Source organism: Syngnathus scovelli, chromosome 4 (assembly GCF_024217435.2).
Source record: "Syngnathus scovelli strain Florida chromosome 4, RoL_Ssco_1.2, whole genome shotgun sequence".
Lineage (NCBI taxonomy): Eukaryota > Metazoa > Chordata > Actinopteri > Syngnathiformes > Syngnathidae > Syngnathus > Syngnathus scovelli.
The window spans coordinates 13,586,586-13,602,026 of record NC_090850.1 but is presented as its reverse complement, the minus strand read 5'-3'; the positions used below and the strand labels follow the sequence as shown (position 1 = coordinate 13,602,026).

The 15,441-nt window shown below is 43.0% G+C and overlaps 2 protein-coding genes across 2 annotated transcripts; both read left to right on the top strand.

Annotated features, from left to right (window-relative positions):
• The first annotated feature begins 991 nt into the window (after positions 1 to 991).
• On the top strand, positions 992 to 6,986 carry eif4g2a (eukaryotic translation initiation factor 4, gamma 2a). The gene is made up of 20 exons (XM_049717693.1): positions 992 to 1,099; positions 1,232 to 1,288; positions 1,367 to 1,492; positions 1,586 to 1,688; positions 1,794 to 1,925; positions 2,013 to 2,079; positions 2,168 to 2,319; positions 2,713 to 2,823; positions 2,916 to 3,098; positions 3,185 to 3,338; positions 3,418 to 3,584; positions 3,667 to 3,774; positions 3,893 to 4,000; positions 4,082 to 4,186; positions 4,275 to 4,490; positions 4,585 to 4,843; positions 5,178 to 5,382; positions 5,457 to 5,665; positions 5,736 to 5,857; positions 6,012 to 6,986. The coding sequence occupies exons 7-20, from the start codon at positions 2,236 to 2,238 to the stop codon at positions 6,075 to 6,077; spliced, it is 2,097 nt and encodes a 698-aa protein (XP_049573650.1). The 5' UTR covers positions 992 to 1,099; positions 1,232 to 1,288; positions 1,367 to 1,492; positions 1,586 to 1,688; positions 1,794 to 1,925; positions 2,013 to 2,079; positions 2,168 to 2,235; the 3' UTR covers positions 6,078 to 6,986.
• A 715-nt stretch (positions 6,987 to 7,701) lies between these two features.
• Positions 7,702 to 15,422, top strand: ctr9 (CTR9 homolog, Paf1/RNA polymerase II complex component). The gene is made up of 23 exons (XM_049717692.2): positions 7,702 to 7,873; positions 8,234 to 8,332; positions 8,415 to 8,654; positions 8,736 to 8,853; positions 9,295 to 9,384; positions 9,469 to 9,725; positions 9,805 to 9,912; positions 10,031 to 10,267; positions 10,559 to 10,777; positions 10,966 to 11,149; positions 11,235 to 11,323; positions 11,403 to 11,588; positions 12,051 to 12,138; positions 12,217 to 12,365; positions 12,442 to 12,558; positions 12,655 to 12,800; positions 12,894 to 12,965; positions 13,215 to 13,350; positions 13,429 to 13,575; positions 13,663 to 13,814; positions 14,036 to 14,117; positions 14,627 to 14,736; positions 14,808 to 15,422. Exons 1-23 carry the CDS (start codon positions 7,829 to 7,831, stop codon positions 15,250 to 15,252), a joined length of 3,516 nt encoding a protein of 1,171 aa, XP_049573649.1. The 5' UTR covers positions 7,702 to 7,828; the 3' UTR covers positions 15,253 to 15,422.
• Positions 15,423 to 15,441: the final 19 nt, after the last annotated feature.

Genomic DNA, 15,441 nt, shown 5'->3' with positions numbered 1-15,441 from the left:
GCGCACTAGGATCTAACTGTTAACTAGAAAAAAAATAATCTACTAAAATCAAAACTACGGGAAGCAATTTGAAAATTTTATTTCCTTGGTATCTGGTCTAAGGTCCATGTACTAGGACGTCCTTGGAGGACAGGTTTGGCTACTACGAGTAGGAAAACTGTAGGACAACTAGCCCATAACTATATATCTTCCACGGTCTTATTAGTAACAAGACTATCTTTGGGAATGATCTACAAAACTGTAATTATCACTTCATGAGCCTAAAAAAAATCCCTTCCTAGCAAAATTTGCCCAGATTAATGAATTACTTGACATTTTCAACCGCTAACATTGTGCTTCTCACACATGAAGTTCCATTTGCATGATTTAAGTTAGAATTTTACGACAGGGGATTCAAATGTCATGGTCATTTTGACGCTTTGACTTTGAAAACCCCTTTGAATTTTGACCCATATGAACTTAGTGATGGAATATTTACTGAACCTTGTCAGCCAATTGGCTGTAGCAGAGAGAAATCATTTGGGACTGAGTAATTAAGCCTTTTTTATTCAAATTCACTGGAATTTGTATTGGTGACATCAAAAAATGTGAATCTTTCCTAAAAATGCATGTTTAGACATAAACTTAATGTCTCTGGATCCCATGAGTTTTCTAAAGTTATAGTGGTCATTCAAACCATACTAGACAATTTGGCAGACTGTCATTTTAGAGAAATGTTTTCATGTTATAAATCCTTTTTTCCTTCACTATGGTGCTGCTTCTGGCCTCGTATGACCTAAAACCAGAGAGCCTTTTGAGCATTTATTTGATTTCCTTGGTATCCAGTTTAAGATCCATCAACGAGAATGTTTGTTCTCAGAAATTTTTGGCATAGCAATAATAGGACAAGTTCATGCTCCTGTCGTCGTTGTTGTGTGAAATAGATTTTTTGAATAGTTGAAATCTGAACATGCTTGTTGAGTAACAGTGTTATTCTCTTCTCTACTTGTAGGTTGTTTTTCCCTGATTCCTTCCCAGAACACAATTCTTTACCAAATATTTGTAGTCAAGCCGCCAAAGTGGAGAGTGTTGTTGCACCAGGGGTTCCTTCTCATTTCAGGTAGCTAGTAACACGAGACACGTTGCTTACTTTCATTGGGAGCGCTCCCGAGACATATCCCATGTAAACAGGAAGTATCTCGCGTATACACCCGTTCTCGTTTCAATGGTTTTTTTTCTGTTTGTATCACAGAGTAGGGGGAGCAGGTGGGGGTGCACCTCAGCACTTTCCCAAGGCTGAAAGCAACAGGTGATTTTTATTTTTCATCTATGATGTCGGTCAGTTGCACGTGTGGCAAATCTCTAACTAATTTTAAATTTGTTACAGCGAGTTCCTGGGGAAGGCCCCAGGTTCTGCCGCTCAGAGATGGATACCTTCTCGAAGCACTAGACGAGAAGCCAGCTTCTCTGCTGAGAAAGGCCAACACGATGCAATCTTCCGAAAAGTGAGAGGGTGAGTTTTGGCAGGAACGTCTCCACATTGATGCAGTGGTTTTGCGTTTTGCTCCCAGTTTATTGTGGCCCTCTGCTTTTTTTTTTTTTTTAGCATACTTAATAAGCTGACACCTGAGAAGTTTGACAAACTGTGCCTGGAGCTCCTCAATGTGGGTGTGGATTCAAAGCTTGTCCTGAAAGGAATCATCTTGTTGGTCAGTGTCTATAATTCTAGCATCCATTTGTATAGTGCATTGAGGCACTCGTTCATTATGTGCTTCAATGCACTTTTTTTTTTTTTGGACTTTTGCCCTTTTTAGATTGTTGACAAAGCCCTTGAAGAGCCCAAGTACAGTCAGTTGTATGCTCAGCTATGTCTACGCTTGGCAGAAGACGCACCAAACTTTGAAGATCCAGCAACAGAAAATCCCGGAACAAAAAAGCAGAATACCGTAAATGGCAAAATATTTTGAAGTTGCATTTGCTGTTTTTTTTTGTGACCCTTCATTATTCAGATTTTTTTCTTTTCTTTGTTGCAGACCTTCAGAAGGCTTCTCATATCCAAGCTTCAAGATGAATTTGAAAATCGCGCCAGAAATGTTGAGGGTGTGCATCATATATTTCTTTTACACTACATGTTTTACGGTTTTTGTCAAGGTCCCGTTTAACTTTTGTTGTTATTCTTCCTTGATAGTCTTTGACAAACAAGACTGCCCTCTCACCTCTGAAGAGGAGGAACAGCGTGCTGTTGCAAAGATTAAAATGCTTGGCAACATCAAATTCATTGGAGAACTTGGGAAACTCCACCTTATCCATGAATCCATCCTCCATAAATGCATCAAAACAGTAGGTTCCATTTAGGCAACATACTGTGGTACCTTGACTTAGTAGTGACCAGAATTATTATATTTTTAATATATAAAACATTTTGAGGACATAAAATAGTAGTCGCGAATTACACACCACAGTGCCAAATGTCCGGCTGCTAACAAACTAACATCATGTTACATGACTGCACAATGCTGCTATTCTTATAATGAATAAACGTAACAACAAACTATGTTATGGTGCCGGAAAGACTCAGTCCACATTTCCGTTCTTTTAAATGGAGAAAGGCGTGAGTTTTTTTTAATCTGCTCACACAATACAATATTAAGTCTGGGCACCCATGTATGGTTAAAAAAAAAAAAAGGTGTCGGGCAGAAACGGAAATTTCTTGACATGCATTTTTACTTTAAGCTTCTGGAAAAGAAGAAGAGAGTCCAAATTAAGGATATGGGAGAAGACCTGGAATGCCTCTGTCAGATAATGAGGACGGTGGGACCCAAGCTTGATCACGATAAGGCTCGGGTACGATTGCCGGAAGCGCTGTTGCGACCAAGCAGCCACTTTTAATGCTTGCGATTTATGTAACTCACCTTTTCTTTTTGTGTATCCTCCAGTCCCTGATGAATCAGTACTTTGACCGCATGCAGGCCTTGACAAACAACAAGGAATTACCTGCAAGGATTCGCTTCCTGTTGCAGAATACAACGGAGCTGCGGCAGAACAACTGGGTGCCTCGGAAAGCGTATTTTGACAACGGACCAAAGACCATCAGCCAAGTTCGCCAGGATGCTGTAAAGGTTTGTTTGTATTTTCAATCCCTTGCTTATTCATTAGCAGTTCACTCATCATTCTGGGCCGATGCTAACCTGAATGTGTTTTGCAGGACTTGGGTGTGTTCATTCCACCTCAGTCTGACTGCTTGAGGGCTGACTTTTTCATGGACAATACCTTCCTGGATAGCTCTTTCCTACAGGCCAGGGTCAGATTTGACAAAGAAGGGCTCGGGGGCCTCGCTGACATGTTTGGACAAATGCCCGGTATGCCACAGTAAGGTTGTCTGCATGAACCACAGTGCAACACAATTTCAATATTTGGCTTTGCTTATAATTTGTGCAGGGATTGGTATCGGAACGGGTCCTGGAGTAATTCAAGACCACTACTCTCCAACTTTGGGTCGCCACCGCTCTAACCCAATTTTCAATGGCCATATTGGGATTAACAGCAACAACTCGCATCAGCCCCAGTTCGACACAGGGAGCAAGCCTTTTATCAAGCCAATGCAGGTGATTGCCGCTGCGTGTTTTCATCTTGCTTCCATCCTGTCTATTCTCAACATTAAAAATCTTGAACTGTCTGTCACCCCAGGGTCAGAGTTCACCGGTTTTCAGCCATAAACAGAATGGCTCGGTTCAGATGCAGTCTAAGGATATCGGCCCGCGCTTTAGCAAGAAAGGGATACTCAATGTTGATGAGGTACTTAGTTTTCTCAAGATGGTGGGAAGCCCCTCGCTAGGTTCTAATATGACATTAATTCATCTTGTAAGCAGATGACTTTGGTGATAGTTTTTAACTTTATTTTTTATGTCATCAGATCAGCCTGAGGCCAGCACAGTCATTCATCTTAAACAAAAAAGTGCCAAAGCTGCAGCCACAGATGACGATGATGCCGCCAAGTGCCCAAGGTTCCCTAATAGGACAGGTAATTAAATGTTATTTTTATTTTATTTTTAAAAATGGCTTTTAAGAACTTGCATGGTTAATGTTTTTTTTCTTTTTGTAGTCCCCACAGCTTGGTCTTAAAAGCAATCCTCCACCAATTCAGGAAAAACCTGCAAAGTCCAGCAAAAAACTACCTCCGACTAAGGAAGAACTGCACAAAATGACGGTAATGTATATTTTTTTCTTTCACGGCCTTGTACCTCAGAATGTGTATGACATGCAGCTTAACACATTTGGCCATTGCCATGTTTTAGGAGACGCTGGTTGCAGACTATTTGAACAGCAAGAACGTTTGCGAGGCTGTGGCCGCTGTCAAGGAGATGAAGGCTCCAAAACACTTTTTAACTGAGATGTTAAACAAGATTGTGGTGTCTTCGCTCAGTCGCTCCGACGATGATAAGGAGCTTGCGAGCACCCTGATTCACGAACTCTGTACAGAGGGCCTTGTCACAAGGGAGAACATTCTGCAGGTGAGCGTAAACAACTCCTACAGCAGCAACACACGCATGCAGCACACAACAAAAGAGCATTAAATCATCTTCCCACCTTTTGCTCCATGAAAAGGCCATTCTTGGTGTTCTGGACCAGTGTCCCAAGATTGAGGAAGAAGTCCCATTGGTGAAATCGTACCTGGCTCAGTTTGCAGCCCGGGCGGCCGTCGCTGACCTCATCAGCATGACTGATTTGGCTCACCAGCTGGAGAACGGCGCCCATTTCCCGCTCTTCCTGCTCTGTCTGCAACAGATGGTCAAGCTCAAGGATTGCGAGTGGCTTGCTGATGTTTTCCAGAAGAGCAAAGTCAACATGCAGAAGATGCTACCTGGTATGGCTGACACCAGCTCACTTCTAAGCCATCATTTTAGACTCATTTGCTTTTGTTTAGGAATGTTGTTCCACAATCAAATTTGTCACCAACAAATCTCTTCACCACTAGATAAATATCTGGCTTGGTTATCCAAATGTGGGCAACCCGAACCCTTTTAGCCAACAGTTTGTTTTTTGGGGATTTACTACCCCAAATCTCTAACTTCAAAGTTTGGCGCACTCAAATTGTTAATGACTCTGTAGCGTTAATAATAATGCAATCAAAGCTCCAGTTTTTATTGGGGTAGAGTGTCACTTTACTCTTTACACTGTATTTGATCTCCCTTCCTTAGAAATGGACCAGAACAAGGACCGCATGTTAGAGATTCTGGAGGGCAAAGGCCTGAGCTTTTTGTTCCCCCTGATGAAGCTGGAGAAGGAGCTTCTGAAGCAAATCAAAGTGGACCCCTCTCCGCAGTCCATCTACAAGTGGATTAAAGATAACATCTCTCCCAAACTGCACACCGACAAAGGCTTTGTCAACATCCTCACCACCAGGTACACCACACCCTCCTTCATGCACACAGGCTTTTACTCAGCTTGCTCTCATTGTAATTTTTTCCCCCTGATAGTTTCTTGCAGTACATTGCCTATGAGATCAACCCAGATGACGACGAAGAGCAGTTGGCAGCGCCTAGCAAAGAGCAGCTCGATGAGGAGAAGCAGCTGCTGCTTTCTTTCAAGCCCGTCATGCAGAAGTTCTTGCACGATCACACTGACTTGCAAGTCAGCGCACTCTATGCGCTGCAGGTCCACTGTAACGCCAAACAATTCCCCAAAGGTGACCACCACCACACGCACACGTGCGCACACATGCAAGTAGAAATGCTAAAAGTGCTCTCTGTTTCCAGGCATGCTGCTGCGCTTCTTTGCCTATTTTTATGACATGGAAATCATCGAAGAAGAAGCCTTCCTAACATGGAAAGAAGACGTCACCCAAGAGTATCCGGGAAAAGGAAAAGCCTTGTTTCACGTACGTTCACTCCCCACAAACAACTTGATGCGTGTACATGGAGCTGCATCACAACAAAAATAAATGCCCAAATGTTCAAATTTCATCAAACAAAAGTCCACTTGCCATTTTGAGTGATCCTGAAAATAACCACCGTGATTTGTTTGCCATGCAGGTGAACCAGTGGCTCACCTGGCTGGAAACTGCTGAAGATGAGGAGTCAGAGGATGAAGATTACTAAAATCCCCTCCCGCAGTGTTGGAATTTGAGTCCTCTTTTTACTACTTTGCCTCACTCAGCAACAACGCTACTGTTACTAATCGACTACAGTCAGCGTCAACATGTAATGGTTCTATTTAAAGACGTAATTTGTCCCAAGTATATTTTGGAATTGATTTACATTTAGGGTAACAGGAAGTGTTTTGCCGAACATACACACGGTTTCATAATCAGGTTGCAGTCATCATGTGCTGCTGTTTACAAATGAGAACATACATTATCAAGAGGCTCATTTTTATCTGTTTTTAGATGCACTTTGCTGCACATCACGAGTTGTTGCAATAGTATCATACATGTTCTTAATTTTGATATCAAGAACAATCCTAAATTGCAGATTTTTGTGTTTGACAGCTGTGTGGAAGCTCATCTGATCATTTTTTTTTCTTGTGTTGAATTTGACACCAGGCTGCCATTTTATATGTTTGGCATACGGCACAAGTAACTAATGACGAGAGTGCCGATAAGTTGCCATTTATGTTGTTTTTTTTCCCTCTAAGCAATGATTTCATTTTGCTTCTAGGCTTTCTGATGCTTTCAAAATAGCTTGATGGGTAGTATTACTTTTTTTTTTTAATAAATCATGTATTTTGGAGTGTGGATATTAATGTGCTGTAAAATAAATCTGTGTTGCCTTTTTTAATTTATCACTTTTTATAAATATACCTCTGTATCTGACTATACTTGAAAGTGTTTTATCATCGAGACAGCCAAAGTTTAGTTTCCAGTTTGCCATATAGTCGGGGTTTTTAAGTGGTCTCTTTAATCTTCTTGCATGTGACCATCTGCGCTTTCTTTTGGGTGTCGATGTAACGTAAGTAACGGTTGAGTGGGCATCTGCAGATTATCCTTGAATAAAATACATTTCATGGGCGCTGGTTTGTGTGTTGCTTGGACAGCCAATTCAGTGGTGCCTTGTGCCATGTAACTCATCTTAATTCCTGTTATCGAAACTGATTATATACTGGTGCTGAAAATGGATTTTGGAAACGGCCACAATAAAAGATCAGCATTTCAAGATGTTTTGTTAATCTTCATTAGGGGTATGCATCTCCAGTGACTTTCATGCATGTCTTGTTAAATGGGGTGGAGTGCAAGGAGGTTCATTCTAAAGTGGAGCAATTCAACTCAGTGGGGGTTTTGACTCTGTAGTACCAACTCGGGTTTCAGAGGGTATAATGCAATGAGTTGTCATTTAACAATATGAACTTGGCCAGTAATACAAATTTATTTTCAAAGGATGGCTTATATTGTCATCCCTTTAATAAAGGATTGGATTTGTACATCAATACGGAGGATGTGATACAGTCCAAGGAGGTTATATTTTAAAATCGGTTATGACACTGGTGGTGTTTATCAATCCATTTCCTCATGCCTACCGCTTATTCTCTAGAACAATTTAAAATTAACCAAATTAAAATGAAATAAAAACTAATCAAATCTCCCAAAAATTTATAAATCCAAATATGTCATGCGTTTGCAAGGAAAACGGATACTATTTTTGGTTATTTAAACCGAGGTGACAACTCATGAAACTCACTAAATCAGCGAAGTCGTAGAAATGAAAATGTAGTCATTTGTCCGATCGGACGCAGTTTTCGGTTGCACAATCTATGTGCTGGCTTCCGGTGCAAGGCATCAATTTACGACCAGGCTATTTGGCTGCACTGGCATTAAAGTTTCTGTCAACTGCATTTGTTTGTTTTTTCCTCCAAGATGTCTCGAGGGTCTATCGAGATCCCTCTGCGGGACACCGATGAGGTAAATCTTTTTGGTTTTATGCTGGTTCTCAAACGGCCGCTGCTGTGTTAATAGCAATGTATGCTATTGCTAACCTCAGAATTGTTCTGCACTGCATTAGTGCTTCATTAGTGACATAGAGGCACTTACTGTATGTCCAAATTAGCGTTTCTGTATTTTAATATACACTGGGAAAATATTGTGATAAACTTAAGTAAATCGGTGTAGTGATGTTAATCAGACACACACTAAAATACTACCTTTCACTGTACGCAAAACGGAACGGAAGTCATATTCCTGCAGATGAATTGTGATTGCCTTATTTATGTATTTGTATCTTATCATCAAATTGATTTAAATGTAATACATGTCATCCTGCAGGTCATCGAGCTTGATTTTGATCAGCTGCCTGAAGGTGATGAAGTCATCAGTATCCTGAAGCAGGAGCACACACAGCTCCACATATGGATTGCCTTGGCGGTGAGCATATATACTTTTTGCAAATGTAAAGCTCCTCAAATAAGCAATGAAACAATGACACTACCTTGTTTTCTTCTCTCAGCTGGAGTACTACAAGCAGGGCAAAACAGAGGACTTTGTCAAACTCCTGGAGGCGGCACGTATCGATGGGAACCTGGATTACAGCGACCACGAGAAGGATCAGATGACATGTCTAGACACTCTGGCTGCTTACTACGTGCAGCAGGCACGCAAGGAAAAGAACAAAGATGCCAAAAAAGAGCTCATCACACAGGCCACACTCTTGTACACAATGGCAGACAAGATCATTATGTATGATCAGGTGAGATCAATATCTCAGAGCAGGTGACAAAAAAAAAAAGCGTTTATGTTGAATGAATGCAACTCGTCTTGTCTCGTTCAGAACCATTTGCTGGGTAGAGCCTGTTTTTGCCTACTGGAAGGAGACAAGATGGACCAGGCTGACGCTCAGTTCCAATTTGTCCTCAACCAGTCCACCAATAACATCCCTGCGTTACTTGGCAAGTTGAACACTATAAAATTAAGGTTTTTAGGAATATCGCAACACTTTTGTGCATTTGTCTTCATTTATTTATTTATTTTTGTTTATTTATTTGACTTTACAACTCAAAGGAGTTTCAAAGCACAAAAACCTGCAAAAAAAACATCAACTGATGGATTTGTTTTGTACGACTTTGTTTTGGATTTGTTATTTTTTTAGCATTAGAGGAGTTTACAATGGCATTTTAATCAAATGATAGAAAAAAAACAATAATGTAGAAGCATTGTTGCAGCACCAGCCACTGAAGAAGTGAAGTAACATTAATATGAAAAAAAAGAACAGGAGCTTGTCCATAAAAAAAAAAAAACTCTGGATGATCATAAACCACGTTTAACAATACAATTGTGCAAATAATGAGACTTGACCCACTGATATAGCGCATCTTTTTGTTGTTTATCAGGAAAGGCTTGCATCTCCTTCAATAAAAAAGATTACAGAGGAGCACTGGCGTACTACAAAAAGGCTCTGCGCACAAACCCCGGCTGTCCAGGTAAAGGTTTTAAACCGTTGCCTTCACTTCTCTAGTCATGCATACATGACATGCTGTATCGCATTGATTTTTGGATGTGACCAGCTGAGGTAAGGCTGGGCATGGGCCACTGCTTCGTCAAGCTCAACAAACTGGAGAAAGCTCGCTTGGCGTTCGGTCGGGCCCTGGAGCTCAACCCCAAATGCGTGGGAGCCCTCGTGGGCCTGGCTGTGCTGGAGCTCAACAACAAGGAGGCCGACTCCATCAAGAACGGAGTGCAGCTCCTGTCTCGCGCCTACACCATCGACCCCAGCAACCCAATGGTGCTCAACCACCTCGCCAACCACTTCTTCTTCAAAAAGGTAGCCAAGTTTCATCACACCCGCTCACTCAACCTCCTTTTGAATGCCGTTCACATTGTTCGCTGTTATCTGCTTTCAGGACTACAGCAAAGTTCAGCACCTGGCATTGCATGCTTTCCACAACACGGAAGTGGAGGCCATGCAGGCGGAGAGCTGCTACCAGTTGGCTCGATCTTTTCACGTCCAGGTAGCATCCATGGCAATTGTGACGTAGCTTCCATCTGATTTAATACAGAAGTGGTTCTTTATATTGGACTCTAAATAGACATACTACATGTCATTCGTCTTTCGTCCTCTGTTCTCAGGAGGATTATGACCAAGCCTTTCAGTATTACTACCAGGCCACCCAGTTTGCTTCATCCACCTTCGTGTTGCCCTTCTTCGGCCTGGGACAGATGTATGTTTATCGAAGAGACAAAGAGAATGCAGCCCAGTGCTTCGAAAAGGTTTTAAAGGCCTACCCCAACAACTATGAGACCATCAAAATTCTGGGCTCCCTGTATGCAACGTCTGACGACCAGGAAAAACGAGACATTGCCAAAGTACGTATGTCCTAAATACTCAGCAAATCTGTTATACATTTATTTGTGCAGTGTTGCCACTGTGGCATACTATTGATGACAAGTCTTGTGGCATACCTCTCGCCCTAATGAAAAAAGAAACTCAAACTTTTTACAAACCAGTACCTAAAAATACTCAGCTCTTCACTTACCACTGATTCCATTATCATAGATTGGATGGTCCAATTAAGTTTAAAGTATTTTGAAAAAAATGCTCAATCAAAAAAAAAGTAGACATTATTATTACACGAAATCTTCATCTTTGCTTCGTAGGGTCACCTGAAGAAGGTAACCGAGCAGTACCCCGACGACGTGGAAGCCTGGATCGAGCTGGCTCAGATCCTGGAGCAGACCGACATCCAAGGCGCGCTGTCTGCGTACGGCACAGCCACCCGCATCCTGCAGGAGAAAGTGCAGGCAGACGTGCCGCCGGAGATCCTCAACAACCTGGGAGCACTTCATTTCCGGCTGGGTAACCTGGAAGAAGCCAAGGTAGAGGCCCGTGACTCTAAATTGCATCACGTTTTGACTGTTGCGTAACCGCAGAGCGTCCAGTTCACAAAGCAACAAGCTGGAAGCTGCTATGTTAATGTCACAAAAACCACCGCCATGTTTTTAAGGGACAATAGCACTGTGTTGTAAATTATAGACATTAAAACGAAACGTTTCTCCTCCCCCAGAAATACTTCCTTGCCTCTTTGGAGCGGGCCAAAGCCGAGGGAGAGCACGACGAGCACTACTATAACGCCATTTCCGTCACCACCTCCTACAATCTAGCGCGTCTGTACGAGGCCATGTGTGAATTCCACGAGGCGGAGAAGCTCTACAAAAACATTCTGAGAGAGCATCCCAACTATGTGGACTGTAAGTACACCAAATCTACAACTATACATCACGCAGCTGAAGTATGATGAAAGGCGATTGCGCAACATTTCTTTTTGGCTTGCAGGCTATTTGCGACTCGGCGCGATGGCACGCGACAAAGGCAATTTCTACGAGGCTTCTGATTGGTTCAAAGAGGCCCTTCAGATTAATCAGGTATATTTCGGTCAAAGAATCTGGTAATGTTTTGTCATTCCAGAGCGTCGTCACCATTCTCTCTTACTGTTTGTTGCAGGATCACCCGGATGCCTGGTCACTCATAGGGAACCTCCACTTGGCCAAACAGGAATGGGGGCCCGGTCAAAAGAAGTTTGAGCGTATTCTGAAGCAGCCGTCCACGCAGAATGACACCTACTCCATGTTGGCTCTGGGCAATGTGTGGCTGCAGACCCTCCACCAGCCCACAAGAGACCGTGAGAAGGTGCAGTCACAAAAGAATATATTTCTCTTCTTTCTCAAGAGGATTATGCAGACATTTTGGTGGAGGACATGGGCCAAGCAGGACTTTGTCTCCTAAAACCTGTGCCGGAGTGTGACGTCAACCAACATGGGGCGCTGGAATGCAGTCCCCTACTTTAGCCCCGTCTATTGTATTGAAAGGAGCCAATTTTTGCTGGTCTTGAGATACAGTATGCATTTATTTTAAAATATTTTTATTTTCTAAACACAGACAGTGTTCTCTCCTGAGCTGTAAGTTAGTTTGTTGGTTAGCAGAGTATGCAAAAGTTGTTTACATTTGTGTAAGGCTCAGGCCAAAGAAGATGCCCTTTAATTTAGGTGAGCATGGCGTTTACATTTAAATACATTATTTAATTGACTGTTCATTATTTGTGGAACTCTGCATTCTACTGACCTTTCCTTATCAATGTTCTCATGTGTTTAGGAAAAGAGACACCAGGATCGCGCCTTGGCTATTTACAAACAGGTCCTGCGAAACGATGCCAAGAACCTCTATGCGGCCAACGGAATTGGTGTGTTGAGCTTCCTGTGTTTTTAAAAACAAACACCAGTGCCAGATGTTGATCTCAGCCGGAATATCTCGTATCCAGGTGCCGTCCTAGCCCATAAGGGCTACTTCAGAGAGGCCCGGGATGTGTTTGCACAAGTGAGGGAGGCTACGGCCGACATCAGCGACGTGTGGTTGAATCTGGCTCACATCTACGTGGAGCAGAAGCAGTACATCAGCGCTGTGCAGATGGTAAAAGGACATATATTGACAACTGTTGTGTCTGCGCATCAATGAGAGCACTAAATTGTGAATTTCTGCTGTGCAGTATGAGAACTGCCTCAAGAAGTTTTACAAACACCAGAACACGGAGGTGTTGCTCTACTTGGCGCGAGCACTCTTTAAATGTGGCAAACTCCAGGAGTGCAAGCAGATGCTGCTAAAGGTAAAATCAGAGATGCGCTTTGAGAACCTCTGCAAGGTCTTAATTTTATCATTTTGCTCTATGAGCTGTTGTAATGGCTTGTCATGTTGCAATCAGGCCCGCCACGTGGCACCCAATGATACGGTCCTCATGTTCAACGTGGCCCTGGTGCTTCAGCGCCTCGCCACTCTGGTGCTCAAGGATGAGAAGAGTAACCTGAAGGCTGTGCTGAGCTCTGTCAAAGAGCTGGAACTCGCTCACAGGTAGCAGTGGTCACTTTCCGCTTTGATTGACAGACGGTGCGGAACGGGCCATTTGTAAAAACGCTTGTTCCTCACATGCTTGTCCACTCTCAGGTATTTCAGTTACCTCAGCAAAGCTGGAGACAAGATGAGATTTGACCTTGCGCATGCAGCTTCTGAAGCCAGGTATGTTTGGAAACGCAAACAAGTGTTTGTTTTGTTGTATCTCAAGCCACCTCTGTATTTGGGCTTACTGCACCAATTACTGCAGTTGTGGTGTTTTTCTCACTTGTTCCTTCTTCATATTGTCTATTTAAAGTTTGGTCTCATTCTGCTCCAATTATTTTTTTTATGCGTCTGCTAGATTATAATAATCGTGTTGGATTGGATTCCTTCTCGTGTCTTAATTTGACCATGTGTGTTGTGTATTGGCAGGCAGTGCTCCGATCTGCTGAGTCAGGCTCAGTACCACGTGGCACGCGCCAGAAAACAGGACGAGGAGGAGAAGGAACTCCGGGCCAAGCAAGAACAAGAGCGCGACCTGTTACGCCAGCAGTTGATGAAGGAGCAGGTACGTAAATCACAGCCAAGATTTTAGGGTTGGGGGTGTGATCTGCTAACATTGTGCTCCTCAAAATAAACTGTCCAGGAGGAGAAGAAGAGCCGGGAAGCTGAGGAGCAGAAGAAGCTGCTGGAACAGAGAGCTCTGTATGTGGAGAAGACCAAGAACTTGCTCAACTTCACCGAGGGCGTTTCCAAGGAGAAGAAAAAGAGCGGTGGTGGAGGTGGCGGACGTGTGAGTGATGCAAACATATCATCACACACAGACTCGGGCGAATGTAGCGCAAAAAAAGTTACATGACTTCTCTCTGTCCACTCCTAGCGCAAGAAGGGAGGTGACATGGACGAGTTTGTCAATGACGACTCCGACGAAGATCTGCCCATAAAGAAAAAGAAGAAGAAGAAGGCAGCCAGCGGGAGCGAGCAGGACGAGGGTGAAGACGGAGAAAAGAAGGCCCGCCGGAAGAGAAAGAAGTGAGTGTGCCAGTGTCATCTGTCACCGATTGAACAGTCACTAAATGTAATGTTAAAACTAAGCCTAATCTTAATGGTTGAAGCTTTTTTTTAATGGAATACAGTACATTTAATAATACAGTTGTCTGTAACATTTTAAATGCATTCACACCAGATGTTCTAGAACAGTTTTCAACCATTCATTTTGTGGAACTGAGTCTTTATTTTTTTTGCTGTCGCAGAGGGAGAGAAGACAGTGATGAAGAAGGAGGAGCGCAATCCAAGAAGCAGCGCAAAACCAAAGAGCGCAAGAGGATCGAAAAGGTACCCTCTAACTGATGTAGATGACACTTAACAAAGCCCAAAAATTGCTTCTTCCAAATCCATAGAAGGCGTGGAAAAATATTAGAGCTGTACAAATGAACTAGTTTTGATTTAACTGATTAGCTCTTTCAAAATAGTAAAACCTTTTTTTCTTTCCTCAATTTGTTGTTTCATACATATTAGCACATTACAACTGTTTTTGCTGGTTCCCTCTAGTGGTACAGGAATGAACCACGAAGTACTTTTTATGGGTTTGGATTTCATTTTGAAGAACAGTATTTTGGCTCAGTTTTTATTTTAATGCATTTTCATTTGTTCTGATTTTCATATGTTAATTTTCAAACTCTACTGTTACAGTGGCTTACAATAATATGAAGTAGAATTTTTAGGTGGTACTTGCTGTAAGGGAAAAAAGATGCAATGAGTGAAAAACGTTGAGTCTAATACTGTAGACGGCTAGATTGATTTTTTTTTTTTTTTTTTCCAAATTTTCTGATGTCCTTTTTCAGTTTCAGCTTGAGCGTCCCCCGCCTTCTCTCAAAGGCAAGATCAAGTCAAAGGCAATTATCTCATCTTCTGAGTCTTCAGACGAGGATGGCCTGAAAATAGCAGAGGACAGGTAAAAGACGAGTGGAAGGAGATGGCACCGCAGAAATAAAAGTCTCACGAATCCACTTTTCTCCTCTTCAGGAACCAAAGAGACAGCGGTTCCGGATCCGACGATGATGACGACAACGACCACAGGAAGCGCATCGTATCGGAAAGCGACTCCGACGCCGGGAGGAACCGCTCCGGCAGCGAGGCGGGCAGCCCTCAGGGAAGGAACCACTCGGGCAGTGAAGCGGGCAGCCCTCAGCGATCCGTGGGCAGCCCCCAGCGCTCGGCAGGCTCCGACGACGATGACTCTGGCAGCGACCGTCCGGTGAAGAAGAGGAGGGCGCAGCAGCAGTCCGACTCGGACCAGTCCGACAACGAAAGCAAGAGGTCGGGATCGGACGACGAGTCCCGACCCGGTTCACCTGTCGCGGCATCAGAGCGAGAATCAGAACCGGGGTCTGACAACGAAGGGTCCCCTCGCCGCTCTGACAATGCATCAGAACCCGAGGGCTCCAACAATGACGATGACAGTGATTAGGTTTTGACAGACGTGCCTCATTTATGCCTGTACTTAGTTTTTTTAAAACAGCATTACCATGTACCGTCTTATTTTGTTCTGTCCCAAAAGGGAAATGTTTGAAAAGCGGGAAATACTGTATTTTATGTCAACCTAAAGACAAATGACATTAAAAAATGTTCTTCACTTTTTCACAGTGTTTCCAAAGTT

What these genes read in the sequence shown, in the direction of transcription:
- eif4g2a (XM_049717693.1), top strand. Translation starts at nt 2,236, where the DNA reads ATGCTTGGCAACATCAAATTCATTGGAGAACTTGGGAAACTCCACCTT. An exon ending in TTGATCACGATAAGGCTCGG is followed by an intron (nt 2,824 to 2,915) that starts GTACGATTGCCG and finishes TGTATCCTCCAG; the next exon opens with TCCCTGATGAATCAGTACTT. An exon ending in CAAGGGAGAACATTCTGCAG is followed by an intron (nt 4,491 to 4,584) that starts GTGAGCGTAAAC and finishes CTCCATGAAAAG; the next exon opens with GCCATTCTTGGTGTTCTGGA.
- ctr9 (XM_049717692.2), top strand. Translation starts at nt 7,829, where the DNA reads ATGTCTCGAGGGTCTATCGAGATCCCTCTGCGGGACACCGATGAG. An exon ending in TAACATCCCTGCGTTACTTG is followed by an intron (nt 8,854 to 9,294) that starts GCAAGTTGAACA and finishes GTTGTTTATCAG; the next exon opens with GAAAGGCTTGCATCTCCTTC. An exon ending in AGGCCCTTCAGATTAATCAG is followed by an intron (nt 11,324 to 11,402) that starts GTATATTTCGGT and finishes TGTTTGTTGCAG; the next exon opens with GATCACCCGGATGCCTGGTC.